The sequence below is a fragment of the Galeopterus variegatus genome, unplaced genomic scaffold, assembly GCF_000696425.1.
Source record: "Galeopterus variegatus unplaced genomic scaffold, G_variegatus-3.0.2 Scaffold4951, whole genome shotgun sequence".
In the NCBI taxonomy this organism is placed as follows: domain Eukaryota; kingdom Metazoa; phylum Chordata; class Mammalia; order Dermoptera; family Cynocephalidae; genus Galeopterus; species Galeopterus variegatus.
This window is the reverse complement of record NW_007731062.1, coordinates 48,197-61,855: the sequence shown is the minus strand read 5'-3', so window position 1 is coordinate 61,855 and position 13,659 is coordinate 48,197. Positions and strand designations below refer to the sequence as shown.

Genomic DNA, 13,659 nt, shown 5'->3' with positions numbered 1-13,659 from the left:
AAAAAAAAAAAAAAAAAAAAAAAAAAAAAAAAAAAAAAAAATTCAGTTCCTTGGTTGCACTAGCCATATTTCAAGTGTTCAACAGCCACATGGTGCTAGTGGTTACCATACTGAACAGTGAAGACAAAGAACATTTCCATCCAGGGCTGGCCCGGTGGCGCACTGGAGAGTGCGCCGCTTGGGAACGCGGCAGCGCTCCCACCGAGGGTTCGGATCCCATGTGGAGACCGGTTCCCGCTCACTGGCTGAGCGCGGTGTGGGCGCAACACCGAGGGTTGTGATCCCGTTACCAGTCAGTAAAAAAAAAGACAAAAAGGAAAAAAAAAAAAAAAGAACATTTCCATCCAAGTAGAAAGTTCTTTTGCACAGCACTGAGTGATAGAAACTCTATAAAATATAAACAACATATATTCCATTCAATTCCTTTTGCTCTAAAATGCTATGAATGTCAGAACTACAGATGAAAGAAGAGAAGAGCAGAAAAGAAAAAATAGAAGAAAAAGATGTAGTATGTCTTAAGCATAATTTATGTGCTTTATAGAAACAAATTCTTTGTATAGATTCTAACTTGTTTGTCTTCTTTCAACCTATCTAGTTCAAGGTTTCTCCGAATCCAAAGTCCCACTTCTTGTAGATAAAGTTCATCTTTTAAAAAAATTTTTAAACAAAAAAAATTTTTTTGGGGGGCGGCTGGCTGCTACGGGGATCCAAACCCTTGACCTTGGTGTTATCAGCACTACGCTCTAACCAACTGAGCTAAGTGGCCAGCATTGAAGTTCTTCTTTGAGGCTCCAACCTGCTCTCTCTCTTTGGCTGCTCCTTTCAGTAAGTACTCCTCCAGGGACCTCAGTCTGTCCCTCTGGACAGAAAGCAATTTCATGAACAAATTCATACTCAGGAACTGCTGATTTTACCCTCCTCCACAGCAGTATAACATTTAATAAGTAACCTTTAAAGATAGACTTTAACATCATCTACTCTGAGAAGCCTCTCTTGATTCTCTAGGTGGAATCACTGAACTTTATACCCCCAGTTAGAGTTCTCAAACTTCAAATTTCTTTTAGGGAAAGAGGATTAGCTCCAGCTTTGCTTTGACATATTTTCCTCAACCAAAAGAATTTCCATTAGAGTAGACCAATTCTTTTCAAACTTTCCCACCAAAGTAACAGTAACCCAGAGAAGAGTAAACACTAAACTCTGAAACCTTGGAACAGCTACAATAAACATGACATCTATTAACAGGATTGTATTTTATCCTAAAAATTCATGAAGATTAGGCCGGCCCGTGGCTCACTCGGTAGAGTGCGGTGCTCATAACACCAAGGCCACGGGTTCGGATCCTATATAGGGATGGCCGGTTTGCTCACTAGCTGAGCGTGGTGCTGACAACACCAAGCCAAGGGTTGAGATCCCCTTACCGGTCATCTTTAAAAAAAAAAAAAAAAAAATTCATGAAGATTTCACATTATACTCCATAATACAGCCATATTTGTTTAAACTAAAAACCATAGTTTTGCCCCCAAATCTTGGTAAAAAATTGATGCACTGTGTTATTTAATCTCATAACTTCTAGCACGTAAAGGCACAAAGCCAGACCAGATCAGATGGCATTACATTGTCAGTCCTTCTTACCAGGGATAATTAATAAAGAAGGAAATTAGGGGCCGGCCTGGTGGCGCACTGGATAGTGCGCCGCTTGGGAAGCGCAGCGGCGCTCCCGCCCGAGGGTTCGGATCCCACGTACAGACCGGTTCCCGCTCACTGGCTGAGCGAGGCGCGGGAGCAACGCCGAGGGTTGCAATCCCGTTGCCGGTCCCCGGTCCGGTACGGGGGCAACACTGAGGGTTGCGATCCGTTGCCGGACACGGAAAAAGACAAAAGACAAAAAAAAAAAGAAGGAAATTAGGCGATGGGAAGAGAAAAGGGAATGGAGATTTTGCGAGGAGGCCTTAGGAAAGAGAACTGAAGAGGAGTAAGAGGAATGCTAGCCTTGGAAGTGAGATCTGGTGGCGTCCATGAGGCAGGAAAGAGCTGAGACACATGCAAGAGTTGCCAACTAAGCAGGACCTGGAGAAAGGCATAACCAGGAGGCGGCAGAGGAGCCTTAAAATCAGAAAAGCCTTAGAGATACCAAGAACTATACAAGGAAAAAACAAAACAAAACAAAAAAAAAAAAGCAGGACCTGGAGAAAGGCATAACCAGGAGGCGGCAGAGGAGCCTTAAAATCAGAAAAGCATTAGAGATACCAAGAACTATACAAGGAAAAAACAAAACAAAACAAAAAAAAACCACTGGCTACTACAAGGTAAAACAAGCTTACAAGCATAATTTTGAAAGAGCAGGGAAAGATGATTCTAATAAAATGGTAGTAAGCAAAAACAGCTAATGGAAATCACAGCACCCATCATTACTAATGTAAGATGTATAAAATAGCACTAATAGTAGCTTTATCTAGTGAGCTATCTCCTTAAGTTTTATTGTAATGAAACTGAACAGTATTTATGTGGAAAGATTTGCTCAGCATCCACCCCCATCTACTTTTATTGTGTGGTATTTCTTTATTGTAGAGATTGAAAGTGTTAAAAATGATACTTCCCAGCCTCTTTTGCAGATAGAATATGGATGCAAATTGTTCTCTACAAATTAGATGCCCTCACAAAAGATTTGAAAGGCAGATGTGAAGCAGAGGACATCTTCCTTTTCCTTCTGCTTTTACTAATAACAAGGATGATTGTAGAGACATTGCATTTTCTGCTCCAGGGTTTGGTTCCTGGGTGCAGTGAGCACTGTGTCAATGGCAATGATGAGTTTCTGATCCCTGGATTTAAGTTTTGGCATTGTAATCTGAACTTAAAAGATCTAGTGGTTCCCTCCTGAAAGTTTAGCTTAGAGCCCATTCCTCTGGCCCTTCCAGGGACTGGAAGTACCTTAATATCCTATATTAAACTCTTTTGTGTTTAAAATGGCTGAATGGGTCCTGTTTCCTATGATTGGACTTTGCCTGATACAGCTTTCATCTCTCTTTCTCTCTCTCCTTCTCCCACTTTCCTTTGCAGGTCTCAAGCTTCTCAACTGATTTCTTCCAATAAAATGTCATAAACCCTCACAACTAGGGAGAGATAACCTACCTCTATCACAGCAGTTCTCACAGTCTTCTATAATAACTTGTGTTTCCCTCACTAGACCTAGAGCTCCCTGAAGGCAGAGTAGGCCCAAGGCCCTTACTAAAGGTTTACAGAGTCCCCACTGCTCTTTGTCTAGAGATGGTTGCCAGGGTTGGAAAAGAGAGAGAAGCTGTCTTTTCTGCTTGCAGTGCACCCTAGCAGAGTACAGCAACATCTGCTCACCAAAGCTCTGACAGAGATCAGCAAAGAGGACCACTTGCTGTCTGAGAGGCAGGACACCTAGGTTCTGACGTGCTCTGCCACTGAGTTAAGTGTGACATATTGGTACGACACTTCATTCTTGCTCCCTGGGCTTCAGTGTTCTTATCTGAAACATGTGCTCTCAAATCACTTCCCGCAATAAAATTCTAATTCTAGATGTGTATCAATATCGCTCAGATTTCTCTCTCATACCACTGGCTTCCCACCACACTTCCAGGTTTATGTTTGAAGCTACTATTTGCTAAAGTCCTTGAGACAAAACTACTGTTTTGACTTTGGAAGAAAATTGTTCCTTGCTCAGTCTTGAACAGAAACATTCCTTTTAGCCAAACAGGCAAGTGAAAAACAAATTAGCTTGGGAGAGCAGGTCTATCAGGTTTCCTTGGCTCTCCCCTTGTGGGTGGAAATTCATCTGGGCCTGTTTACATTTCTGGAAAAGGTCCAGTTCTGAAACACTTGTGGAGGGAGCCCAGAAAAAAGCCACTATCTCTTCCACAGAATTGAGACACAAACTGAGAGAAGTTAAGAAGTCTTGAGGTAAACCAGCTTTAAGGTCTAAGAATTCTCACTGAATTTCCTGTGTTTTATGTAAGTGTGAAAGGTAGTTTTATGAATTAAGAAAGGCATAATTGTTTCAATGAAATTAAAATAACAATTTCTCATATTTGGATAATACTTTATAGCTTGAAAGCTATTTTCTTACACACTAAACTTGTGCTGATAACATCTCTGAAAATCACAGCAGACAGACATCTCTATCTCTATTTTACAAATAAGGCAACCAAGGAACGGAAAAGTAGAATGGCTTGCTCTTCACACATCTGGTTAACTAGCATTTGGAAGGACCAGCCAGGTTTCCTATCTCCTATTCTAGAGTTTTTCCATTGCAGTAGTTCTAATTAACTCAATCTGGTTAAGAGAAGCATTCTTTTTCTGGCTTGGAGTGAATAGATGGAACCTTTCCCCTCTAGCAATGCCCAATTTTCTATGTTAACAAAAATTTAGTCCAGTTCTATTAAACTAACATTAACTGATACCTCCTCTGTGTCACACATGCACAAGATGAGTGAGATTTGATTCTTGATTTGGGGGAGACAGATACAAACACATAATTATAATCCACTAAGATAAAGACTATGCCAAAACCCAGGAGGGTGTGGGAACCCAGAGGGGCACCTAACCCTGCCTGGGTGGGTGTGTTAAAGAGTACCTCTAGGGCCGGCCCGGTGGCGCACTGCTACAGTGCGCCGCTTGGGAGCGCGGCAGCGCTCCCGCCGAGGGTTCGGATCCCACATACAGACCGGCCGCTCACTGGCTGAGCGAGGAGCGGGGGCAACACCGAGGGTTGCAATCCCGTTGCTGGTCCCGGTCCGGTAGGGGCGCGACACTGAGCGTTGCGATCCGTTGCCGGTCACGAAAAAAGACAAAAAAAAAAAAAAAAAGAAAAAGAGTACCTCTAAAAGCTGATGATACTGAAGCTGATTTTGTTTTTTACTGAGTATAACTTACATTACTTCAAATCACTTTACCTCTCTGTTCCTCAGTTGCCTCATTTGTAAAACAGGACTAGAGATACTAGTCTTGTCTAACGTAAGTGTACAAAAGAGTGTTAAAGCTGATTTTTTTTTTTTTTTCCTGGCTGGCTGGTATGGGGATCTGAACCATTGACTTTGGTGTTATAATAAAAATGATTTTTAAAGGAGGTTTCCTCAAAGCTTTTTCTAACAGAAATATCCAAGAAGCTCTTTTATTTTCAGCACCGGGACTACAAATGGCACCACAGAAAGTTTTAAAGCTGCTTGAGGTTTAAGCTTTGCTGAGGGCAAAGTTCCTAATTGAGGGCTGTTTGTGAATCCTCTGCATAAAGCTTTGCATGAAGGAACCATTCATTTCCTTCTCCAAGGAAAAGGCTTCCAAGGCATGGAGAGGACAGACATACTGAGAACACTGTTGAAGGCAGGAGGAAAGCCAATGTGGATACTAAGGAAGGATCTACATGATTTTCGTGAAAGCTTGGCAAGTTGTAGCTGACTCACAGAGTGGCGTATGTTGCCCTCAGCTCCTTATTCTCCGGGGATGAGAGTTGCAGAGAATCTTAAGGATGGTTTTGTATGACCATTACATCTTACAGTTGGGGAAGAGGGAAATGGGTTTGCTCAAAGTCACACAGCAAGTTAATGGCTCAGCTAGGGCCAGAATCCAGTCTTCTGACTCCCATTCCAGAACTCTTTTTATCATATCATTTGGAAGGCACATTTCAGAGGTACGATCAGCAGATCTGTATTCTCAGGGCCCAGCACAGTGCCTAACACATAAATGTTTGTGGGAAGTAGGACTACATGGGCTTATCGCTGCAAGGGTGGAAATAAGGAAGCAACAAAAACCTCTGAAAGTTAGATGTCCACCCCGATACTTGTCTTGACCGTGCTAAACAGAAAGAGGTCAAGTAACAAGTGATTTACAGGTTTGTAACTCATGCCAGAAATATCTCATATTCACAAAACAGGACATTATGTTTGCTTAGCTACATCACAAGGATCAGGGTGCACAGATACAGAAATAAATAACAGTCTCTGTCTGCAAGGAACAGACAGTCTAATGAGAGACACATTAACGTTTTTAGTACAGAGTAATAAAACATCAAAGAGGAAACCTCTGGGAGGGTGGTAATTATACAGGAAAGCTTTGGGAACATAGAAGGAGGTTTTTTGCTAGTAGTGGTGGTCAGGGTAGGTTTCAAAGTGTTGCTGTCACTTTAGTCTACTCTTGAAAGAGGAATAGCAAGTTTGCTGAACAGAAGAGGAAAAAGGCATTCTTAGAGGAAACAGCATGGTCAAAGGCTTGGTAGTAGAAGAGACAATGGGGCATTGGCAAAAGATAAGTTGTTGAATCTGAGTAAAAAATGGTGAGGAATGTGTCTGGAAAGACTGATTAATCCAGACAGGCAGTACTTTCTGTGCTGTTACTGAGACTGCAGGTGATATGAAACCAACAAAATATTTTAATCAGTGGGAACAAGGTCAGATTTGTTGACCAGACATATAATCTTGGTGGCAGAATAAAAAAGATGTTGGAGAAGAACAATGAAAACAGCAACTGTTGAGAGGGCTATCACATTAATCCAAGTTCTGAGGCCTGAACAAGCAAGTTGACAAACTTTCTGTGTAAGAGGATATGACCCTATACCCTATATTGGACACAGTGCATACTTAGTATTTGTGAATGACTCTATTAATCCCTGTAACTTATCATCTATTAAATTCCCCATAAGCAATCTTCCTGTGGGAGAGCAAATTAGGAAATGAGAGAAGATATTAAGGAAGAAGGCAGCATTTGAACTAGGCTTCAGATTCATCCACTTCCTTATTTAACAAATATATACTGCTTATTATGTGTTAAGCACAGTTCTAAGTGTTGAGGATTCAGAAGTAAAGAAAACAAACAAAAAGTCTTGTAGGGCTTATATTCCTCTAGGAAAGACAGAAAATAATCAAAATACATTGTTAAAGGCTACAGACAAAAATAAAAGAAAGAGGTAAAATGATGGGATAATTGACAAAGGTCAGCTCTAAGTTCAGGATGGCTTTCCTGAACTTAAAACTTTAGGCTTGAGAAATAGAATTTTTTATTAAGATGATACATAGTTCTTATAGATCCTGCCAAGATTTGAGAGATTTGAGAAGATAGGACCATCCCCTGAGAAACCAGACATATGCTCCTAGACAAGTGAGCAGAGTATACCTTTCAAGCTTAAGTGCATTGCTCTTTCCACCAGGATACTGACTGCAAAAGTTCCACCCAACTCAGCAAGGCCTTCCTGAGCCAGGCAGACTTCAGCTGCGGTGCTGTTGCAGGGGAACTGGGTGGAGGCAGAAGACTTCTGATGGCAATGCGGTGGAGAGAGCTGGATTTCATCATTCCTCCTGGGAAGTTTCTCAGACTCACTGTGGCTGCTGCAGTCCATGGAGTCCAGTTCATGAGTGGGCTCAGGGTGAGGGGAAAGAGAGGAAATAACCACATGGACTCGCAAGGCAGCTCCTGAGAGGTTGGAAGCATTTCGTCCAAACAGAGGGTACACACCTGTAAGAGGATGGAAGAGAATAAGCCTAGGCAAGCAGGAACCAAGAACATTCTCTAAGCTTGGAGGAAATACTCACTGACGGTACCTGTGGTCCCCTCTCCTTTGAAAGGCCTATAGAACCCAATATATCAATTTGCAAAAGAAACTGTGAAGTTTGTAAACAATGTGAGAATGTTTACCCTGTCCCTACTATCTTCAATAAAGGAAAGATCTCTGATTTGAAGCCAAAGCCAAATGAATACCAGGCAGAGCTGTTGTGGAAGGGATTCATACTGAGAGGCAACTAGACTTAGACAAGTCTAAGGTTTGATAAAATCAGGAGTGGACTGTCTTCTCTTTCACATGTGCATAGTTTTTAGACTTTCTTCCCATCAGGAATCTGTCCTGGGGCTCATTTTAGCCTTGCTTCAGCAATTAAATATTTTCTAGCAGTAACCCTGAAGATCTTTTGGAAGGAAAATAGGAGGCAAGAAGGAAGAGTAAGAGAATTAGTATTTGTTGATTTCATGTGCCAGAATCTCAGAGAGGTTAAATAACCTGGCAAGGTAACTCTTCCAGTAAATGACAGACTTAAACCCAGAGATTTGAACTTTACTGGCTTGCTGAATATTAAGATGAGATTTTATTTATAAAGCAGAAGGCAATAATCCTTCCAAATCTCAAAGTTCGCTTCATTAGACTCATTTCAATTTAGGAAAATGGAGTTAACTGATTCACGAATGGCAATTAAGACGAAACCTTTCTTTTTTCTATTTTTAGATAAAATTCTCAATGTAATATGTAAAGTAGTATGAATATCAAAGGCAGAAAACAAGGGCAAGTCATTATAGGAGGGAAGACACCCCAAAACAACATAGTTAAATCCTTTTCCACAGGAAACTTAATGGTATTTGGAAGTATGATTGGATGTATTGATTGATTCATTCAACAAACACATCAAATATCATGCCTTGTACAAGAGGATAAAAAGCTCAGTTTAGTGAGATATGAAGTATGAGGGAAATGGGTGATAGGAAAACTTAAATATCATCTTTGGTAGAACTCAATAAAAAAACGTATTTGTGGGGCCGGCCCGGTGGCGCACTGCTACAGTGCGCCGCTTGGGAGTGCAGTGGCGCTCCCGCCGAGGGTTCGGACTGGTTCCCACTCACTGGCTGAGCGAGGTGTGGGAGCAACACCGAGGGTTGCGATCCCGTTGCCGATCCTGGTCCGGTACGGGCGCGACACTGAGGGTTGCGATCCGTTGCCGGACACGAAAAAAGACAAAAAGGAAAAAAAAACCAAAAAACCAAAAAACACGTATTTGTGCTTGAGTTCCTATCCTTAGATCTATATTCAGTGTCCTAAACCTACTTTCTTCAGCAGAATGAAGCTAAAAGCCTGCCTTTATGAACTTTATGAGCTTAGCTTACTTCAAGGACTTTTTCTGCAGTTCATTTTAAGTGACTCAAGGCCAACCCAGAAAAAATAGGGCACATAGCATTTGATGAGATGCTCAACAGAGCCAGATTTACATCTGCGGAGTCCAGAAACCAGAAAATTTGGGATGATCACCCAGAGACACTAAGTTCTCCTTTAGCCCAGGATACCTGCTCAACAATAATGTGAGAGCACAAGGCAAATAGGGCTAAAAGAGGGTTATGGCTTAGTTTCTTCAACTGTAGCATAGGGGAAATAACAAGTAACCATACAGATATGTGAAGCTGAATAAAGATCATGTTCATAAAGAATCTAGTCTGGCTACCTCCAATTCATCCTACACTATAGTCACTAGACTTATTTTTCTAGCAAAGCTATGTCACTCCTCTATTCAGAACCCATTATAATAGCTTTCCATAGTTCTCACAAAAAAGTCCAAACTTTCTGCTTAGAAGAGAAGGTTTTGAACACAGTCCTCTTGCCTGCCTCTCTAGCTTCATCTTCAATCACTTCAACAGAGCCAATCTATGCATCCTATGATCCAGCCATCCCAAATTACTTACAGCACCAAAATGTATCAGACTGCTTTATGCCTCTGTGACTTCCCACATGCTGTTCCCTTCTTTAGAACACCTTTGTGATAAAGAAAGATATTCTTAAGAGCCTTGTGTACCGACCCTATTGTTGAGCAAGTGGCCCTTTCTTGGCTTATACCTAAATTAGGTAAAACGCAGGTCAAGTATCACTTCACTGACATGTTGTCCTTGAACCTGAGATGCTGCATCCCTGTGCTTCCACAGCACCACTGAGAATACTTTTTATAGTTCTTATGCTTCACTGTAATTATTTACTTACTACTGTATTCTCCCATTATATTGTAAAGTCCATGAGGTCAGGTACAATTTCTTACTCACCTTTGAATTCCCAGGGCTAAGTACATGTATCAAGTACTAAGCAAATGTTTGAAAGAAAAGCACCCAGCATATAATACCACTTGCAAAATGTTACATTTTTCTTTTCTGCCTTGTGAACCAGTTTATTAAGATGTAGATTTTCTTCATGGTTCTACGATATACTGACCAGAGAGGAAGTGTATCCTAGTCCCCTTAGTAGGTATGCTTTTCAGTGTAATTAATAAACTAGCATTCTAGATGATCATATAGGCTTTTATACATGGGGTTAAAGGTAGTCCCCTAAATTTGCTCATTCTTATTTTATACATATTAACTGAATGCTTACAATGTTCTAGGCACTATGTTAGGTACAAAAATCTGATGAGTTTGGATGCACTCTAGCACTACAAAGTTCAGAGCCAGTTCTTGGATCTGTGACCCCACCAAGGTACTATAACTGGATAATCCCCTTTCTTAGGCAGCCAGTAGACCTCTTTCTTTTTGAAATCTGTTTAGTTATAAGCACTACTAAATTATTACTAATCATTCAGCATGCAATAATGGAAAGAACACTTATTAGTTTGTGACCCTGGGTAGGTTACCCAACCTCTCTGAGCCTTCATTTTGATGACTGTAAAATGGGTCTAATACCTATCTTATAGGATTGCTGGGAAGATCAAATAAAATAATGTGAGAGGGTGTCTCAGATAGTGCCTGACAAACAGTAGGTCTTGCTCAAATCACAAGACCGAAGCCTGGCTCCTCACTTACCACTGACAGTTAGTGTCCTTGCTGACCTCTCCCCAAGTCTGCTAAGGTCCACATAAGCTGAGCCAATCCAGCTGTCTGTCTGGTGAGGCCTCTCCACACTATCATTTCCATAAGCTCGCCACACTTGGATCTCTAGCCTCTCTTCCCTGAAGTACCAAAGCAGTGACGGGCCTCTAGTGACTTCTGCTCTTTTTGATGCCTTGAAAGTAACCATGACCTGCTTTTTGTTTGAAGATTCCTTGGGCTTCTTGAGAGGGGTCCAGAAGGCTTCATGATCATACAGCTTACAGCGAAGGTAGCAATATGTGTTCTTATGAATATGTTTTTGGCCGGCAAGCAGCACGCAATGGATAGGTAGCCACAGCCTTGGGGTGGAGATGGTAACAGTGGCTGGTTCCTCTTCATCCATCTTGACAAAATCCTTCAGGCTATTCTCAAAGCTCCAGCCCAAGAGCTCAGCAGCTTCCAACACACGTTCTCTATCTCCAGGATGGGTGAAGGAAACTGAAAGCTCCAGACCACCCACAATCTTCTGCATGAGATCCAAACTGTGAGGCAGGTCCAGAGCTTCTGATAGAATGACAGGATACCATCCTGTGATCCCTTATGGGAGAAAAGATTTTTCAATTACTGTCTTAAAAAAAAAAAAAAAAAAAAAAAAAAAAACCTTACCCACTTTCTACCCCAGAGTCTCCATCATCCAGGCCCAGGACAGAACAGAAAACACACCCACAGTGAGTTGGAGTTTGTTTCCTCTGACCACTAAGAGGCAATGAGATTAGATAGGAAAAACAAAGGCTAGGAGTTTAAAGACCTGAGTTCTGTCCTTGGCTCAGCTCAAAAACAGTGGCTTATTCTGGGTAAGCCATTGATCTCTCTCAGCTTTGGCTTCCTTACCTCACAAATGGGAAATTAATGCTGATCTTGTCTACTGGACAAAGCTGTTATGACTGTCAAATGAGACAATGGTTTAGGAACAACTTTGAAAGAGAAGTGCTATAAAAGATGTGAAATGTTATTATTGTACTATGAGTAAAATGGAAAAGTCATGGGACAAAAAAGTCAAGAGATCTGGGATCTAGTCCCAGGTCTTCCACCAAGAGAATTGCCACTTAGTGAACACCTACCAAGGACTAGGCATTAGATTTCAAAATAATAACAGCTACTCTTTATTGAGTATCTACTGTGTTTCAGAAATTCCGCTAGTGCTTTATACATATTATTTTATTTAATTCCCTTGGTAACCCTATGAAGATCTGAGGATTAAATGGGATAATAATCCCTGTTTTACAGATGAGAAAATGGAAGCTCAGAGATCCACCCAAGTTATTATAGCTACCAAGTTGTAGAGCTAGGATTTGAACCCAGGTCTGGCTGGCTCCAAACTCTTTATTCCATCTACTGTAGCTTCACACTATTTTATCTAAAATCCTTAGGGCCAGATTTGTTCCTGAATTTAAAATGTTTCAGACTTTAGAATGATAATACAGTGCATAAACTGAATATTATATAACAGTCAGTGGTCATATAAGTTAGGGGTTGGCAAACTTATTCTATGAAAGGCCACATAGTAAATATTTTTAGGCTGTATGGGCCATATGGTCTCTGTTGCAACTACTCAACTGTGCTGTTATAGTGATAAAGTGGCCATAGATAATATGTAAATAAATGGGCATGGTGTGTTCCAATAAAACTTTATATAAACATATGGTTGACTAAGTCTCAGGACAGTTGAGGTTCGATTTGGTAGCTTCATGATTTAATAAAAACACTTAATTTTCAGAGCTTTTTGGATTTCAGAATTATGTAAAATAGATTGTAAACTGGTATAATAATATTCACAGTAATTTTCTGAGAAAAGTTTTTTTTTTTTTTTTTTTTTTTCCGTGTCCGGCAACGGATCGCAACCCTCAGTGTTGCCCCCGTACCGGACCGGGGACCGGCAACGGGATCGCAAGCCTCGGTGTTGCTCCCGCGCCTCGCTCAGCCAGTGAGCGGGAGCCGGTCTGTATGTGGGATCCGAACCCTCGGACGGGAGCGCCGCCGCGCTTCCCAAGCAGCGCACTATCCAGTGCGCCACCGGGCCGGCCCCTGAGAAAAGTTTTATTAATTATACTCTATAAATGAGAAGATTTGGGCCTATTGAGATTAATTTGCCAAAGGTTACTTAAGGTTATACAACTTTTAAACAGGCACTTAATTTTTCTGAGCCTTCCTAGTTTTTGTCTGTAAAATGAGAAGGCTGAAAATGTTAATCTCTAAGGCTCTCTTCAGCTTGTACAGTCTGAGAACCTATGGCCCTGGCATTAGTAATTTCTCATCTCTGGGTATTAGCTTCCCCACAACCTAATGGTTTTTAACATTTTTTGGTTATAGACTCTTTTTGCTCTAATGAAAGCTATTATCCCCAGAAAAATGCACAAATGCATACATACACAGAATTTCACACCTGCAGTTAAGAACTGCTTCAATTAGATGGCTTAGCTCTGTGATTCTATAATTAAAATTACTGGCAGGTGGAAAGACAATAGTGTGTTCACTTTAGAGTAACTGAATATAAAAACAAGTGATATATCCCAAATTGTCTAAAGCATTTATATCTAGTTTTAATTTGTAGAGATGGGATTTTCCAGATGGTCCCTGCTCCCTGACAAATGCTGAAGTAAGTTTCAGAAGGAAGGAAACTGAGGTGTCCTATGTGCCCAGCCCTGTGTCAAGATCTTTCACAGGTATAATTTCACTGAAGGCTTCAATAATCTTGTGAAGTAGATCTTACTATTTCCATTTTTATAGATGAGGAAACAATGAATCTGAGAGATGAAACAACTCGTTCTAGACCACAAACAGTAAGCGACAGATGTAAAAACTGAATCCTAGGCTGGCCCGGTGGCGCACTGCTACAGTGCGCCGCTTGGGAAGCACAGCAGCGCTCCCGCCGAGGGTTCGGATCCCACATACAGACCGGCCGCTCACTGGCTGAGCGAGGTGTGGGAGCAACACCGAGGGTTGCGATCCGGTAGCCGGTCCCAGTCCGGTACGGGCGTGACACTGAGGGTTGCGATCTGTTGCCAGTCATGAAAAAAAAAAAAAAAAAAAAAAAAAAAAAAA

At 41.3% G+C, this 13,659-nt stretch overlaps 1 protein-coding gene across 3 annotated transcripts in view; it reads right to left on the bottom strand.

The window, feature by feature from the left end:
- The window catches only part of C2CD3 (C2 calcium-dependent domain containing 3), a 98,263-nt gene that overhangs the window by 40,795 nt on the left and 43,809 nt on the right, over nucleotides 1-13,659 (bottom strand). For all 3 annotated transcript variants that reach the window (XM_008588671.1, XM_008588672.1, XM_008588673.1), the window contains exons 17-18: nucleotides 10,552-11,154; nucleotides 7,129-7,467 (exon numbers count right to left, since the gene is read on the bottom strand). In XM_008588671.1, coding sequence (XP_008586893.1) covers nucleotides 7,129-7,467; nucleotides 10,552-11,154 — 942 coding nt within the window. The remainder of the gene's footprint in view (nucleotides 1-7,128; nucleotides 7,468-10,551; nucleotides 11,155-13,659) is intronic.